The sequence below is a fragment of the Cryptotermes secundus genome, unplaced genomic scaffold, assembly GCF_002891405.2.
Source record: "Cryptotermes secundus unplaced genomic scaffold, Csec_1.0 scaffold618, whole genome shotgun sequence".
NCBI classification, from domain to species: Eukaryota; Metazoa; Arthropoda; class Insecta; order Blattodea; family Kalotermitidae; genus Cryptotermes; species Cryptotermes secundus.
The window spans coordinates 891,223-909,966 of NW_019734973.1; the positions used below are offsets into that span (position 1 = coordinate 891,223).

At 41.7% G+C, this 18,744-nt stretch overlaps 1 protein-coding gene across 1 annotated transcript in view; it reads left to right on the forward strand.

Moving 5' to 3' along the window:
- Positions 1–18,744, forward strand: part of LOC111869141 (sex peptide receptor) — a 36,750-nt gene that overhangs the window by 16,152 nt on the left and 1,854 nt on the right. The window contains exon 2 of the mRNA XM_023860384.2: positions 1,862–2,125. Coding sequence (XP_023716152.1) covers positions 1,862–2,125 — 264 coding nt within the window. The remainder of the gene's footprint in view (positions 1–1,861; positions 2,126–18,744) is intronic.

An 18,744-nucleotide genomic window follows, 5' to 3' on the forward strand; every position in this document is an offset into this window, starting at 1 on the left:
GGGAAGACAGTACATGCTCTTCATGATATAATTTCTTTAAAATTAACTCCAAATTAATTACGACACACGCACTGTAATCGTATTTATTCATTCAGCCTACACGCGTTCCGGGCTTAATTGCATCAACCTTCATTACTGTTATTACGAGGATTTTGTTATTTCGTGGTTTGGGGTTAGACTGGGACCACAATGTAGTGTACGTCGGTCTCTGATGGGACTATTGTATCAGCCCCGGATGATGGATGCGTGTGGAGCCTCTGGTGAAATGATCATTGTCAGGGGAAACCAAAGCAATCTGGCTAAACCTGCCACAGTGCCACTTTGTTCACCAAAAATCCCACATGATCTGATCTCGGGCTGAACCCGGGCCGCCGAGGTCAGAAGGCAGCAACTAACCACCTGAGCAATGGCAAGGATTTTATTAGGATTTAATGTAGCTTATGAAATTGATGCAAAAATGTTCGAATAACTAAGAACGTGCACGGTTACAGACACGCTTTACTGCGCGTTTGGAGTAAACCCATTGTTGCTAGTGGGGTGAGACTAAGTCCCTTGTACTGCGGCCACTTCTGGCCTATTGTACCAGCCCCAGATGATAGGTGAGGGTGATTGTGGAGCAATTGGTGGAATGAAGATTGGCAGGGGAAACCGCAGTACCCGGAAAAATCCCGCCCCAGGAACACTTTATCCACCACAAATCCCATTTGACCAGACCCCGGGATCGAACCCGGGCCGCCGCGGTGGAATGCCAGCGACTAACCGCTTGAGCTATGGCGCAGCCAAGGATAGTGATTACTGAATATGTCTTAGGTTTAAGGAAATTAAATTACATGTTTGCTTGAATGTAAGCCTATTTATGCGGTTCATATTATTCCCAGAAGTGATATTGACAATTTCCTTAAGCAGTAGTAACTGGATGGTCATTGTAATTGAGACGCGGTGTGTTCTCTTAGGTAAGAACTTAAATTTTAAATAATATTTAGATGGACTTCAGATTTATGGGGATTAAAGTAGACAGCATTCACTAGTTTGTCTTTGTAGTGAAGACGTAATATATTTTCTGTGGGGTACCAGCTGTATTTATACTTATTACTCAGCAGGAATTCAGTCTTTAAGGAGTTAAATTTTGTATCGTGAATTTTCTAAGAACATCCTAATTTTGTGGTGGGATATGTAAGTTATAACACGGCAAGAAGCTTCTAACTTTAAGAATGGTAAATACTGAGACATACTCTAGTTTTAGTATGCACAGACACTATTTTCCAAATATTTTATTTGTCCTTTGCGTAACTTTTCTAAATCCATGTAGACCATCTACATCTTACAGAATTACTGGGTTTTGGGGCTTTTTTCATTTTCCGGAACTATAGGTAATAGAGGACATGACGTTTCGGAAACTCGGTCTGTTTCCGTCTTCAGGTGAGAAAAGAAGACACCTACTCACTTGGGCCGCTTAGAAATAGTTAATCCCAATCACTGGAAAACGTCCAAAAACCAGTAATTCTGTGTCATCCCATCGTATTTCCTACCAGTCTAGACGGCTTCACATCTGAGAGGACAGCGCTCTTCATAGTCGCTGGCTTTCCACCGCGGCGGCCCGGGTTCGATCCCGGGTCTGGTAAAGTGGGATTTGTAGTGGACAAAGTGGCGCTCCGAGTACTTCGGTTTCCCCTGCCAATCTTCATTCCACCAACTGAGCCACAATCACCCTCACCTATCATCTGGGGCTGGTACAATAGGCCAGAAATGGCCGCAGTACAAGGGACTTAGTCCCACCCCACTAGCAATAAAGAAAATACAACCTCAAATGTGACATGAATTACAACCATGAGATGACTGTTGGTTCTCTAATTTGTTTTAGGTTCATGGCTACGTGAGCTTGGTTGTGTGCCTCTTCGGCTCCGTGGCGAACAGTCTTAACATCGCGGTGCTCACTCGTCGGGAGATGACGTCACCAACCAACGCCCTTCTGACCGGTTTGGCTGTTGCCGACCTGCTGGTCATGCTGGAATACATCCCCTTCGCCTGTCACATGTACATGCCCCAGAGCACTTCAAGGACAGCCACCGACCAATATTCATATGCGTGGGCCGTCTTCGTTCTGTTTCACTCGAATTTCGCCCAGGTAATTTTGTTAGGGCTGCTTCGCTAAGAGCAACACAACGTTCAGGGAAATATTTGCACGCATCAGAATGAAATTAACACGTCAAATTGACCCTGTGCGTAATTAGGCACTACGCAAAGGACAGGTTTGCGGGAGTGGAGACAGTTTCAGATAACCTCAGTCTCTATTCTGCCGTCAACATCACTTTTCGGCCATTTTGAGTCTGGGAAAGAAAATCGCGGACCCGCTGGGTGGATCCCAGAACTGAACTGGACGCAATGGTAAGAGGTAATTAACTTTGTCTCTTTGTTTGACTACGCAGCCCTTTGGAAAATAAATGGGGAAATGGAAACCAGAAGTTAAATACAGATTTCGCTCTGAGTACCACGTGGTACACACTCTCTCTCCCTCAGTCTCTTCTCCTGATGCTCTCTCTTTGGAGCACATGGCATCAGTGAGACGCTTCGTTTCACTTCAGTTTCTTAATCCTAAAGGCGCGTCCACATTACTCGTGCTCGTGCGTCAGAAGCTTACTGCTGCCGGAAAATCAGGATCTTGAGCTGATATCTGTAGTGAAGAAATGCGAAGGCTTTGTATGCAAACCAGTTTGGGCGTCCACTTTTGCATGGGAGATGAACCCGTCGCAAGGCTGCGACCTACACAAGCACAGAATAAAAGCAGATAGACGATCATGCTTCAAGTGGGATTCGAACTCACGTTTATTTGAGCGAAAAAAGACGGTTCATGTCTTAGACAGCGTTCCCACTGTTATGAGCCCATGTTGTATCATGACCTACCCAACAAAAAAAGGTTTTGAACAACATTTCGGGGCCCTACAATTAAGTGTCGTCACTGTTGCTACCATGTCATAATTTGTCACGTCTGATGTTTTAGCATTATTACTAAAGGAAATATAAAATAATCGGAGATGAACTGTCTGCAGTTGCATGATGCGAATACGGTGTGAGCCATGTATTTCTATCGCGCTTCTAAATTATACTCAATTCGAGATTACAGGATCCGCAGAGGTCGTACTGCTTCAGGGCTCCGGGCTCTTTTATAGTAATACGCGAAAAAGTGTACGTCCCACCAACTCCAGCTCCTTCATGACCAATCCATATTCAGATATCCTGCGAGTCCTTACTTACCGCAATAATTATAAGATGGTCTCCACACCTATAGCTATCAGGACCCCTGAGTGTCTTATAATTAAATAGGTGTAGATGAAGTTTACATGTTACTGCAGTCCTCATTCATTCATTCATCAGTAATCTGTCAAGACGACAGGTTCACAGTCTCTTCCAAAACAGTTCCTCCACTTGATGCGATCTAGAGCTTTCTCCTCCAAATGAAAATATCCTCTTCTGTCCCCAAGGTCATCCAGCATCTTCTTACGTCTTCTTCCTCGTCTTCTGGTCACTTCTATCCGCCCCTCTATCTTTTCTTCAATGACTTCTTTTAGAAGGCAGTTACCGCGTAAGATATGACCAAACCAATTAGCCTTCCGTTTTCTTATTTCGTGTAGGATATTCCTCTGCTCACTGACTCTAAATAACACTTCTTCATTTCTCACATAATCGGTCCAACTGATCTTCTCCATCCTTCTCCAACACCACATTTCGAAGCTTTTCAGGTGTTTCTGATCTACTGCCCTAAGTGTCCAAGTTTCAGCCCCATACAAAGCGATTCTCCAAATGTAACATTTCACTAGTTTCTTTCTCAAATTTAAGTCCAATTTTCTGGTAAAAAGATTCTTCTTCTTACTAAATGCAGCTTTTGCCATGGCAATCCTAGATTTAGTCCTTTCAAATAAAATCCCACTTATGTTGAAACGTCCTGCCGATCTCTGCGTATACCAACAATTAGAATGCTGCTTCTAAACATATATATATTCTGAAGTCTGAGTCGGCGTTACACCTAGAGATAAAACCTGGTAGGATGAGATCGGGGCATGGAGGATGCATGGAGGACAACAATTATGTGTAATTAAGGTTTATTGGAAAATTTCAAAGGAAGACACCACTTTGAATAACTAGAAGTAGATGGGCAGTTAATATTAAGGAACGTATATAGAAATGGGTGTGGAAGCGTTGGTTGGATTCAATTGCCTCAGGATATAGTCCAAATTTGGGATATTATAAACACAATAATTAATATACAGCTGTAACCTCATTTGGAAACAACTTCCAAGGGCCCGAGACGAAGTGGCTGCATTACGTTTAGAATTGCTGGTGTTGAAGTTTCTGCAACTTCTGTTATTCCAGGTAGACCACGACGTTTCGGAAACTGAATGTTTCTACTTTTAGGTGAAAACCTGGGGAGGCATCTACTCATTTGGATCCCATGGAAAGGGCTAATCTCAATCATTGACGTCCACTGTCAATCGACTACATTTATATAAGCACCAGAGATGACATTAATCTTTCATACTTGATCAGGTGATTAGTTGCCTCCTCACCCTCTTACCCAAGGACTGAAATGGATTAACTTCTTCTGGGAATATTGTGGACAACGTCCTCAACCCAAATAACTCTAAGCAGTTTCTTGACCAACTAAAGATTTTGAACCTCGTGAAAGGGAGTTAGTCGTAGCAATAACAGAGCATGGTGTAATTTCCGTTACACTGTGCCCCGTCATTGCATCTGTGTATCACCGTGTGATATCAGAAACTGTCATGTTGGATACCCTGAGTGGACTGATTGATTGCGATTACATAACAGGGATTTATCTTTGGCAAGTCTTCATGTTTTGTTATCACGCTAATTGATTTCACATGGGAAATGTGCAGACTTTGAAGTGAAGTGAAAGTTATGTTCCAGTTACGAAACGGCTGAAGTGAGAAGTATTTTTCTTTTCTGAGTTCTTTTCCTCACGCCATGGAGGTTTATGGCAGAGCTAAGGTACAGTCCCACCATTCTTGAACCTCGGCACTAGATGGAGGCGAGCGATCAGCTTCACGCCTCGGTCGCTTTTCCTCGGGGAAAGAGCGCTCGTTATCCATTGAATGTGAGATAAGCTGGGCACCAGAACATGACTTGACTCTGTGGAGAAGAGAAAAATACCTTCCCTCTCCGGAGATCGAACCCCAGCAATCCACTCTGTAACCTGTCGGTATACCAATTGAGCTACCGTGGCTCCCTCCGTCTATTACAATCACAGATTTTAAAAAAATTAAGCCTATCATTCAAACATGAATCATATTGAAGAAAGCAGTCTTCTGGGATTTGGCACCGTGTATATGTGATGTTAAGCGACGTTTCGGAGGAACGTACCGCCTCCTCCGGTAAAAGCTTTTACCGGTTCTCACGGTCTCTTCGCTTGGGGATTTCTTATATTTTTCATTCTACCATGAAGATGGAGGCGAAACTTTCCTCCGAAACTTCGGTTAACATCACATATACACGGTGCCAAATCCCAGCAGACTGCTTTCTTCATAGTCACCGCCGTGAAAGCCTCAAATCTTACATGAATCATATTAATCATGAATTCCAAGAATTCCCGCTTAACTCTTAAGGAGCATAATTGTTAATATACCTGCTCCGCGTTATGTACGTGTATTTATGTGTTTTGTGTGATCTCGAAGTAAACAGCGACTCCTTTCTTTCCGACATAAGATGAAACAGTAGGACGTCCTAATAGAAACGCAGTTTTACTGTAAGCTAGGAATTGAATGATTAAAGTAGCATTTGGACGAAAATCAGACTTCAGTCTTCAAGGAAACCGCAAGGAAAAACTATATTCTTTAATTGCAGGGGTTCTAATCGAAAATCTGTACATATCCAGGCGAACTTGCAAGAGGTCATCTCGACACAAGTTTTCTGTGTTTTCCTTTGATTCAAACAAATGCTGATATAGTTCTCAAGTTCCAAGTTTCTATTGCATGCTTCTCATTCAAACATAAAAGGTAAAGTTGTCCTTGTGCTAAATTAAACAAGCATTACACCATGAAGGCATATGGGGTAGTGGGTGTATAGATCAATATTTTCTTGACCTCGACACTAACTGGAGGTGACTGGTCAGATTCAAGCCCCGGCCGCTTTACCCCCGGTACCCATTGGATAGGAGGTTGGGTGAACGCAAGAGCCGGTCTGGACGACTTGAAGAAGAGAAAATTCTTAACCTTATCAGGACTCGAACTCAGACCTCTCGGTCGTCCAGCCCGCACCCAGTCATTATACCGACTGCACTATCCCGGCTCTCTCTCACACATACCGGTTCAATTAGTTAAAATTAAACCCCTTACTCTAGCAGCCCCAAAATTAAGTTTACATATTATACAATTCGCAATTATACAGAAAATCAAAATTCGGCAATTATTGTCTACAATTTATCACAATATTCCTCACTAGACATGACTTAAATACTTTCCTTGAATAGCCAGGATACTGAGCACTGCACAGGACATGAATATTTTTACTATGCACAGAAATGATGACTCCGTCTGCTTTTCATATCCCATTTTCCAATTTTCCTGTTTTTCACCTCAGATTTCGGAGTGTTAGCCTCACTGTCCTTTACAATTTCTCTCCCAAAAGTTCTCTTTCCGCTTGGATCAGAATTCAGAACTCTCTGAGATACGATTTCTCTCCTCTTTTCAACACATTTTCATAATTTGTTTCAGTGACTCGAAATCATATTTCCGATTCATTAACTTCTGATTGTTTCCTAAAACAATTTCCCACTTTTGATCTCAGAGTGGGTATAACGACCTCTATTCATGTAACAAAATACATTTCAGCATCTTCAACTTCTCTCGAATTATTTGCTGTCACTGGCCAAATTGTATTACATTCTGTATATTTCAAGCTGTAGATCTTTCTATTAGATTCTACTGTTCGTAGTCTCACCAAAACCAATTAACTACTTAGTAATCTCTTATGCTCAGAGTAGATTATACAGAGCGAACCTACATGAAGATTTAGTTCAATATTATGAAGGCAGTGAATGTGGAAATAATTTGATCGATATTTTAGTCGCTTATGTCGTGATAATTTAATTTTAGGAGTTGTCAAGTTGACCACGTATCTGTTCAATTTAGTTACATTATACTATATTGGTTCACCTTGTGTTTTACTGGGGCACGTGGTAGCGTGTTTGTTTGAGGCACTATGCTACAAGCCGGATGGTCGCGGGATCGAATTCCCATGGGGTCACTGAATTTTTCAATCGACCTAATCTTTCCAGCCGCACTATGACCCTGGGGTTGACTCAACCTCTAACAGAAATGAGTACCAGAAAATTTTCTGGGGAGGTAGAAGGGCGGCCGGGGCGTAAGGCTGACAACCTCCCCGCCATCTATGAGCCAACTGTCTAGAAAATGTGGGAACCTTGACGTCTCACAACCCTATGGGCCTCCACGGCCTGTTACAGGGATAGCTTTACCTTCTTTATGTTTTACTATTCAGTGCTTATTGTAATTCAAAGCCACCACCGAATACCATGAATTTAAGAAAGTTGGTCTCCATATACCGCGTCTGTGGTCTAGTGGTCAGAGTTCCTGGCTACAGATCCAGAGTTCCCGTGTTCGATTCCCGGAGCTACCAGATTTTCTGAGAAGTAGTGGGTCCGGAACGGGTTCCACTCAGCCGCGTGAGGATAATTGAAGAGATACTTAAATGGAAAAGTAGCGGCTCCGGTCTAGAAAACCGAGATTAACGGCCGTGGGGATTCGTTGCGCTGACCACGTGACACCCTCTATCCGCTAAAGTTGGCAGTAACTTAACCGACAAGCGGCGGTTGCTAGGTCGGTAGGTCGCTTGCGGACTAAAGCCAAGGAGATTCTGTTTGTTTTCGTCTCCATATTCTTTTCCCGGCAGGCAGGCAGGCCCTTGAGTTTGAAACAAGAACTGAGAGGATGTTGAAAAATTGGGTTGAATAGTTTCCTCCTGCTCTACATTCTAAAGTCCTCGGTTTAGTCACGACTATTCTCCTTGCTCCAGCTTCACATTATTTCGAATCTAAATTTCCTTTCCCCTTTATCCTAGAACAGGGATCAGTCTTCTCTTTCGTTACAGATACTGTAAGTAAGTCAGTACTTTCCAGACGAAGCTTCAAGTGCACCCAATTGCAGACTTAACCCCTTGGTAGAAATGTAACCGGCTTTCGTCCAGTGATCGACTTATTTATCCATTGGGGAAGCAAAATATTCTGGAAACACTTACTTGTTTGCACTTCAGTGATTATAACTCACAAGTTATTCAGTTCCTGCATGGAAATGTATGACAGGTACGTGACAAGTATGACAGTACCTGGAAGCAGACCACGAATTCTTACGACCTCATCATCTCCACTTCTTTTCTCACAAACTTCTGTCAATCAATGAGGAGGCAAGGGAGAACCATTAGACGAACTACAGCTTAGGAAGACAGCATGAAGACTTGTGGGGGGGAGGAGAATGTCGATAAGCATTCTGCTTCATATTCCAGAGATCCTGGGTTAAAATCTCCCCTGAGATATATTGTCCTGACAGGATTTATTTCGTGGTTTTCCCGAGCCTTTCCAAAAATAAATGTCGGGATGGCATCTCAAATCAAGTCACGTCCGCGTATTTCCCTGATTTTCGCAATTAATTATTCAGTAATTATTTACCATTCGACACTATATCATCTGAGCTACTGACAGCCTGTGTAATGTACCTTAAATAGGAGGGGTGGAAGAAGCTGGTGGAGAGTCGTGTCCAGTGGGGGCTGATACTGTTAGTGACTTCGAACTTGAGGCTCTGCTATGAAAGAACTGGTTGTGGTTACGTAGTTGACAGGCTACGGGCGGCTGGGGTTAAATATAAGGAGAAATAAACTGCAAACAAAATTAACTAAAACGCGATAGGAAATGAACGATCACGTCTATACATCCAGACAGACATTGAGCCCAGACATTTTCCTGTACAGTCGTACCAGGAATTAGACGGCCGGATCGTGACTCTGCCAAAATAATACATACATGGAGTGTTGCCTCACTTCTGAAAATATAGCTTCATTGAGAGAGATTTCGGCAGAAGAGCCAGTTCAGCCTACACCTACATGTCATTCACTCACTCATGGAGATAAGCCGATCTTGAGAATCTGCCAATTGTGTAACTACTCAAGAACTTCTCAGAATTTTATGGAACCCAAAGGTTCATTACCGTGTTCACAAGAACCCTCCACTGGTCCCTATCCTGAAATACATTAAACCAATCCATACAATGATAATATTACTAACCACCCACCTACGTCCTGATCTACTCAGTGGTCTCTTTCCTTCTGGCTTTCCCACCAATATCCTATACGCATTCCTCGTCTCCCACATTCGTGCTACCTGACCTGCCCACCTCATCCTCCTTGACTTGATCATTCTAATTATACTTGGAGAAGAGTACAAGTTATGAAGCTCCTCATTGTGCAGTTTTCTCTTACCTCCTGTCACTTCATCTCTCTTTGGTCCGAATATTCTCCTCAACACCCTGTCCTCAAACACCCTCAGTCTGTGTTCCTCCCTTAATGTCAGAGACCAAGTTTCCCACCCATACAGAACCACAGGCAAAATTATAGTTTTGTATATTCTAGTTTTATGTTTTTTTTTTAAAGAGCAAACGAGAAGACAAAAAGTTCTGAACTGAATGCTAGCAAGTATAACCCGAGTTCAGCCTCCTCATAATTTCCTCCTGCATCAGGTTTCTAATTGTTATAGTCGTTCCCAGATATCTGAACTGTGACACATTTTCAAAACTTTATACCATGATTTTGCCTGCATTCTGGTGACAAGACAGCAACATACACTTTGTTTTCTCTGTATGTAGCTACTCACACTTTACGGTATATAGTAACAGTTGATCTAGGCGGAGTCTTAGGAGTACGTGAACAATGGAGCAATGAGTTTAGCGTCAAACGAGGAGTCAAGGAAACAAAAACACATATCCATTGTTAGCCTTCTGCACTCGGGTTTAACGAAGAGTCGAGAAATGCACGCATGAATCATTGTCATGTGCAGCTTAAGGCATCGGGACAGTTTGCGTGGCAAGCAGACATCAGTCAAGACGGAAGAACATGTGCAGGGAACCATTAAGCAAAGGAAAGAAGGTGATTTTGTTCCACACTTTCCTAAATTTGAGTAACGCCAGTCAACAATGAACGTTCTAGCATGTTTTGACGCTTTGCTTGACCAACTCCTATACACTCTTGTAGCTACAAAATTATGCATATGCAGGATTATCCTGCAGTAACGCTATCCGGATTACACTAGTCTGAAGTAACATTTTTAATCATTTCATCAATCACCCACGCTGCCACTGGAAACCATTCACAACAGCGTTCTTTAACTTGAAACTGCTCTACAAAGAAAGTTTAGAAATATTCGACGGGGTAACCACTAAAATATCCTTAAGTTAAAATAAAAATATCTTAAAGAAGAAAGTTCCAGTCCTGGCAGGGTAAGATTTTCTTCCGTACCCCACAGTGTCCAGACCGACTCTGGGGCCCACCCAGTCTACTATACAACAGGCACCGGTGACCTATCCACTGAGGTAAAGCGGCAGAAGCGTGAAGCTGACCGCTCACCTCCATCTAATGTCGAGGTAGCTAAAGGTGGAGCTATAACTCCACTCCACCATATGTCTTCATGGCATAATGCGTAAGCAATTAAGCACCGGGACAAATGTACCCTTTATTACCTTAATTTCAGTTTCACTTTTAAGAATTGTTTCGACATTTATTTCCTTATCTTCATTACCTTGCAAGTTGTTTTGATACACTGCTTTATTCTATTTTATTTTTCCGCATGAGCGTTCTTTTTATGTTTTCAGACTAAACGTGTTGAAAGAGGATTGCGGTGAAATAAATTAATTTTGTTTCAATTCTATTTTGTTGAAAATTACGAAGCGTGATGTGCTCATCTTCTTTAACTTCTGAAACCTAGCAACCGACGGAGAGCTTTATGCTGAGGCGCCTGGTGCGCTCCCTTCGAACCTTATGATGTCCTGAACTGCGTTCATTACTTTGTGCTCGTATCGGTAATGGTCTGTTGGCCCAAGAAATAAATACACCAAGAAAATACACGGAAATAAGAACAGATTTTATAACTCAGAATAAATAAAATATGTACTATGTAGCAAGTGAGTCGGTTAAGATGGGCAGGGCATGTAGCATGAATGGGGGAGAATAGGAATGCATGTGGGATATTACTGGGAAAGCCAGAAGGAAAGAAACCACTGGGAATACCAACACGTAGGTGGGTGGACAATATTCAAATAGATCTTAGAGAAAAAGGATGAGATGGTGTGGATTGGATTGATCTGGCTCAGGATAGGGACCAGTGGAGGGTTCTTATGGACACGATACTGAACCTTCGGGTTCCATAAAATGCTGCGAAGTTCTTGAGTAGTTGTACAAATGGCAGCTTCTCAAGAAGGGCTCAGCTCCATGAGTGATATGTGAGCATGTGAGTAGCAAGACAAATATGTAGAACACTGTCAAACTTCGGAGGCTCGAGCGGGACTAGAACCTACGACCCTCATGTATGAACGACCTAATTTCGTGGTCACTTAAACCACTTGCAACGGTCAGCAGCCCAGGTCTGACAGGGGCAAGCACTAATTTAAGCACTAGTGGAATTCCAATATTCTTCGTAATCGTCATGGATGGCCTTTTCTGGTCAAGTGGAAATATTTCTCGAGGTGGATTATCTTAATTATTTTATCGATGTGGTTGACACGCCCATAATTGAAGCAGAACTGCGATGGGCGCGAGTGAAGTGATTACGCACAAGGGAATTCCTGCATTAATTTTTAAAAAATGCTGTGGCACGACAACAAAATATTAGTACTGTGAATTTTGTGGTGAAAAGAAAAGGAAAAATTGAAGTATCTGAGTTCTGTACCCTAATAAATATTGAGGACTGATTGTAGATAACCTTTTCTCTCATATAGTGGGCAGATATTTTGCGAGACTAGGAACTGTGGGTCATATTTAATAGAAATATGAAGAAATTTGTACTGATTGCAATTAATAATATCATCAGTTGTACCACTTTCGGGAACATAACACTTCAGCACTGAAAAAACACTAGAGTTACAGATTCATGTATTATGTTGCACAAAGATAACCAGAATTGTTATTGCGATTTAAAAAAAATTCCCGGAATTTACAAATCCTTTCTATAATATGATTTACTCCTGAATAATACATATGAAACTTTTTGTTCCACGGTTCTACAGCCCACTTGAGCTCTAGCCTTTGATTTTTCAGTTTCATGATCATTTTACAGAAAGTAGGACCCCTTGGACGGGTGATCAGCTAGTCGCAAGGCCTCTACCTAGATACAGGACAACAAAACACAGAATACACACCCATACATGCCAAATATCCATGACATGCGTGGAATTCGAACCCACGTTCCCGGCTTCCGAGCCAGCGAAGACAGTACATGCCTTAGACCGCTCGGCTACAGTGACCGGCATATGAAAACTTCTGAGACATAAATTTGAAGACGAGTGGTTCTGACCTTCTGTATTGAAGTCCAGCATTTGACTTCTTAAGCTTCCTGGAGCTGGAAGTTATAAACTTGTATAGGGATCGCCAATTCGAAGCACGAAATTTTTATCTGCGGTTAATTGGCCGTGTTGTAAGCTTCCTTAAAATATATCAAAAGATGTTTTCGAAGTAACCTTACGGTCTTCCATGAATGATGCCTTGATATTCCAGATCAACTGACGAATCACGGTAACTTTAGCTGGGCCACGTAGGCAAGAGAGTGAGGAAGTAACATCTCATGCTCTCGTGAAACATCGACTCTTCAAATTTCTGCTTTCGTTCAAACAGAATAAGTAAATGAGTTCTTTGCAACAAACAGCCAGGTCGAAACAGAGTCATAACTAAAATAAGAGCACTAGAATATTTATGACTTTAGCGATGAGTAAGAAGAGATACATTATTGCAGATATCCATCTCCACAAACCTAACTTCTGAAAGCGAGTCCGCGTCCTGCAAAGTACGTCTTAGGTTTTGAACTGAAAGATTGGAATTATCTGAGACGTGTAAAGTTGCAATGGAAAAGTTTTTAATCAAATTTTTCTTCCTATCATAGCTAAATTTTAAATACATTGCAAAATAAATTCTTGCTAATTACCTTATATTTGGATCCAGTATACTAATGGGTGATACTGGTGATTCAACTCATCAAAAACCACCTCTGAAAGGCGATACCATAAAACCATATCGAAGAGTAAAATGTGAAGGTAGAACTCCACATTTGTGTCAGTGAGATGCCTGCTTTCAGCATCGGGTTGGAATACTGGCTATCCTTACCGAGATGATGGCTTCCTCAACCTTTGCAGACTAATGAAACGTCAAGATCGCTTCCTACAACTCCTTATCTAACAATTACGATCATCTCCCAATCAGTAGACACTTGTAATTTCTGTAGTTGAAATGTCATCGTTGAATAATACAATAAATATCATTTCTACTTAATTGCTGTCAGGATATATTATTTTACGTTTATATAAGAACATAATTCTGGCATCGATGTAAACAGGCGTGAGCCCACAGAACATAATTCGAAAAAGAAAACCTGACGGACATTCGCGAAGATTAGCATGCATACACGTACAAGTATAATGTTAACAGAAGTTGAAACGGCTTTGCACATTTCATTTAATTCTCTGACTTCTAACAACATGGCTTCCGTGCGAATTTCTGAGGTTCGTGTGATGCAGGTGTCACTTTATGTGATGTTAGAATTTCGTGTGGTGACAGATTCCCGGGAAGTTGTTACTTGAAGAAATGAATTAACAGATCCGCGTAGAAGCTCCTTACGTCACGAATTTCTGAGCTACTAAAAGAAGAGTAAGCATGCCCCAGTGAAGTACTCTACCTGGGAGTGATTTTGTTCCAGCTAAGATTTCTTTTTCAACTGGTATTTCTAATTTTACTAGCCTTCATTGAAATTCGCACATTTTTCTTCCATTAGAAGTCAATTGCTAAAGAAACCGCACAGGGTTAATTTGGCTTGATTTAGTTTCATGTATGTTACATATTTTTAAACTATGGAGCAGTGTATCTCAGGGGTGAGATTACTCTGCACCACAGAAGAGATTCTGTATAAACGGCAAGGGGGAGTCAAATTCGTGAGATGTGTCCTCTTCTGAACAGTAAAATATGTAGGCACCACTGAATTGAAATACTTGCACAAAAAATTATTTTAAATTTTAAGGATCTTTGTCATAAGAAATGAATGAGTAATTCAAAAGATCATCGTCATTAAATAGTATTATAATGATATTATTATAACAAGAATGTATATTACAAAGAACACTATAAAGAACGTATAAAGCACAATATAAACCACTAACTGACGGTCCAAAAAAAATGATAATTCTGGGATGGAATAAAATCCTTGCTTTTGCACGAGTTTCGGAGGATAAATACCTCGTAGCGCGTAACTCCTTTCATATTCAAGATATATCTGGCTTCCCTGGCCACTCCACGGCTTCACACTTTTGACCATGGCGGAAATGCTTATTATTTTTCCGGAGTAAAATTTTCCCTCTTAGAGTAACACAACAAACTTATCACATGCTTCAATCGCTGGATTAAATAGGCTTTTGTTGTGGTGCAAATTGTTTCCATTTTTTTTTTCAAAGCAGACCTACCACAACGAAAGATATTTAGATTATTAATAATATAGTTGAAAATAAAACAAATCTACTCAAATCACATTTTTTTTTTTTAGAATTTCATCGAGAACCTTGGAAAAATGGATGAGACTAGGAAATATAATAAAATTACATGTTGCTTCGGCTCAGTTATGAATAGAGCACCACGTTGAAACTATAAGACAACCATAATGAAGGTTTCAAAGGTCGTTGAAATCACAAAACTCACATCAATTTTTGCCAATCAATGAACAAAAAATTACCTTAACTTGTCACAACCTTCAAATCCCTATACTTCCTCTTACAAATCTCATCCCGTCCAGAGCAGTGTTAATCCCCTGAGGAGCAAAGAAAAGTGACCCCAAGCTACGGTAAATAGAGAAATAGAGTCAATTTGCATTCTTTCTTGGCGAGTTTGTTCGCACTACAGATATTACGACACAAATAAAAAGTAGTTTTCTTTCTATTCAATTTCGCTCAGGCTGATGAAATTTTAAAATCTGTAAATGCTAAAGAAGTTCATGTTGTTTGACATGCGCGGATTTTTCTCACTGTTATGCGATCATGAGAAAACCTGTGACGCTTGTAAAACAGGAGTTACATGAACGCTTTAAACCACAGGTTAATGGGTTGACATGACACCAGACCACAATGCTCTGCTGTCCGGGTCAGCCGAGTTTTCGGGCGCATTGCTCCTGAAACGTGACGTACACATGACTCATGTTTTTCAACGTATACAGGTACTGGTAATTACATGACATTCTCACACTCAGCGTGTTGGATGCAATACTTAAAATGGTTTCATTCTGTTCAACACACTCCATAATTTTGAGCAGGTTGCCTCTTCGACTTCTGTTGTACGTACCTGATAACAGTTCACTTATTTCTCTTAACAAACACTTAGCCGGTATGCCATAGCTAAGGCGGTTCGACGCTGCATTCTCATCTCGGGGCCCTGCATCAAATCTCGAGTGACTTCATATGAGTTTTGTGGCAGATTAAGTAGCATTAGAGCGGGGTTTTCTTCAAGAGATTTTCGGCTTCCCCCCCGCTAATCATCATTTTACTACTCCTCAATACTCATTTATTGTATGACAGTCCAACGAAATTTGCGATGGTCCTCGCAAGACAGCACATTAATACAGTCTCGGACTTTAATTTGGGGGCTTAGTGACCAAACGTCATTATGCTGGTCACAGAGTAATGAAGGCAAGGTCCACTAAACTATGGACCTCGAAGATACATACTTTTTAGGACAAGAAGCAGGATGCACTAGTCTCGACAAGAAAAGAAATTACGATAATTTGGATCAGGTAAAAATAGTTTCATCGAAGAAAATCTTCATACGTGTAGAAATAATTGAACTGACACATCCGCTGAACGGGTGGTAGCAGATTCCGAAAAGCGCTTTAACGTGAGCCTCAAGAGAAAGAAGGAGACTTGGAGGCCTTCTTAAACGTAAGTCCGGAGACAGGTCTAGCGTCCTGATGAGCAGTACTGAAAGAATCCTCTCAATTCGCTAGCCTGTGACGACTGAAGAACAAAGGCTGACAAACTGGTAAACTTCTGAATATATTCGCTAATTTCCTCTCTCATCTTTTCTTTATTTCTTCAACTAAATTTGAATATTAACTCTGAACAGTAAATGGTATCTTGTATACGTGTTATATCATACAAGAGGAAGTATTTCTGTGACTCTATGTCAGGAGGCTACAAGTGGGTTTTTGCAGACATAAATTGCAATGGCTTGGGTTGAAGCGGCTTCTCTTTTGGAGAAATGTCCGCAAAGCAAAGTTAGTGTCTGAATTGGGAAGGGAATGGAAATCTGTTGACCCCTAGAGATGATGATGATGATGACGACGACGATCACTACGACTATGACCTTTTGTCTGTGGATTCATAATTGTAAATGTTGCGGGTTTGCTCTTTTGGGTGATCCAGATATCGGTCACGCATTCCCCGTGTTGCAGCTGTGTGAACAATACTGTGTACATTTATCAGAGCGACTGAATAGACATGGTGGGCCATGCCATAGAAGCTGACGATAATTCTAAAGCATATCATTAGAAAATGTTGTTGTCGCCCGCGTTACCTCTGTTTGGAGTTGACTTTCCTGAATTTTTGGTTGATATGTAAATAAATAGCCGTTTTCCATTTGAAGCAGAAGTCCTGGCTCTTTCCTCAGAATATGGTTGCTTTCCATTGTCAATTCCACAATATACTGTAAAGAAGTAAAACTATCCCTGTAACAGTCCATGAAGGCCCATAAAGTTGTGAGACATAGAGGGGCCCACATTATCTAGACAATCGGCTCAAAGATGGCGGTAAGGTTGTCAGCCTTACGGGCCGGCCGCGCTTTACTCCCTAGGAAAATTATTTAATTAATTCCTGGTACTCATTTCTGTTAGAGGCTGCGTCGACCTCAGGGACATAGTGCGGCCGGAAGGTTTAGGTCAATTGAAAAAAATCCAGTGATCTCATCGGGATTTGAACCCTCGACCTTCCGGCTTGTTGCATAGCCCCTCAACCAACTACGTACGATATCAAAAACTGCAAAACAGTAATAACATTAAAAATAAGAAACGAAAGGCTACTAGTGCGTCAGTTTACAAGGCTACATCAGAAGCATGTGTGCGTCTAATAACAGTGTTTCGTCTCTTTTGTTAGGTTAGTTCAGGTGCATTTGTGGTTCTGATAATACCGGTACCTCAGTTCTCTGCTTCCCCTGCAGCGCAGAAGGTGAAAGTTATAACAATCCCTCGTCAACAGCGGGGGTTATGTTTCTGAGCAACACCGCTGTTAGAAAGGTCAAGGCTAATGGAAAATTGGCGGTTAAAGGAAGACGGCCGCTGTTAGTAGTCACCATCTAACTAGATTCCCTGTTCCTTGACTAAGCACAAAGAAACTAGGTCTGTGTGCAGTAACACGTTTAAAAAGGGAACTGGACGCAACAATTTTTTATTGCTAGTGGGGTGGGACTAAGTCCCTTGCACTGCGGCCACTTCTGGCCTATTGTACCGGCCCCAAATGATAGGTGAGGGTGATTGTTGAGCAATTGGTGCCCCAGCGCCACTTTGTCCACCACAAATCCCACTTGGCCAGACCCGGGATCGAACCCGGGCCGCCTAGATAGGAAGACAACGACTAACCGCTTGAGCTATGGCGCGGCCCGGACGCAACATATAATGCAGAGTTGCAAGTCAAAGATAAGCTAGCCTGAAAGCTAGAAAACTGGTTTCGGAATCTCTTTTTGCGGAAGTCACCGCGGTTTTCCATTTGAGCACAAACGAAATACCGCGAGCACATAAAACCAATGTTTTTTTTTCTGGCGACACTCAGTAATACTCAGCATAGAGACTTTATTTAAGCAAGGCAAGTAGGCTAAGCATGGACTTTAAGTCGTCTAATTCGTTTCACGAATACTATCATTTCATTCTAAAGAAAAAAAAACTGGGCTACACCGGATACGAATGGAGAACCGCGGTTGGCAATGGTTTACTGTACTTCGGACGTGCTGTAAAATGTTGGTATTGACATCAACTGTGATGATCTTATTGCCCCAGATATGCATTACTTGCTCCTTAATGATGTGTCTAATTGTCTTTGATCATTCATAATTACTTTGGAAGTCAGATCTGTTGCGTGCTGCTACATAGTGCTCCATCAAGTTCAAGTGTACTAAGCGGAGCGCAGTCTGTAATAGGGAGGTTACTGTGACTAACATTTTTGGAAACAGAAAGATTTCAAAGCATAAAATTTATGCCTTTAAAAGTTGCCATGTTGTTCTGTATTTAAGGTACAAACTATATAATTATAGAAGCCGGTATAGCGTAGTCGGTATAGTGACTTACTGCGGAATGTTCGACTGAGGGGTTGGAGTTCGAGTCCTGGTAGGGTCAAGAATTTTCTCTTCTCCACGTCGTCCAGACCGGTTCTTTGGAGCACTCAGACTCCTATCCAATGGGTACCGGGGGGGGGGGGTGTTTTCCGGAAGGGAGCGGGGTGGGGGCGG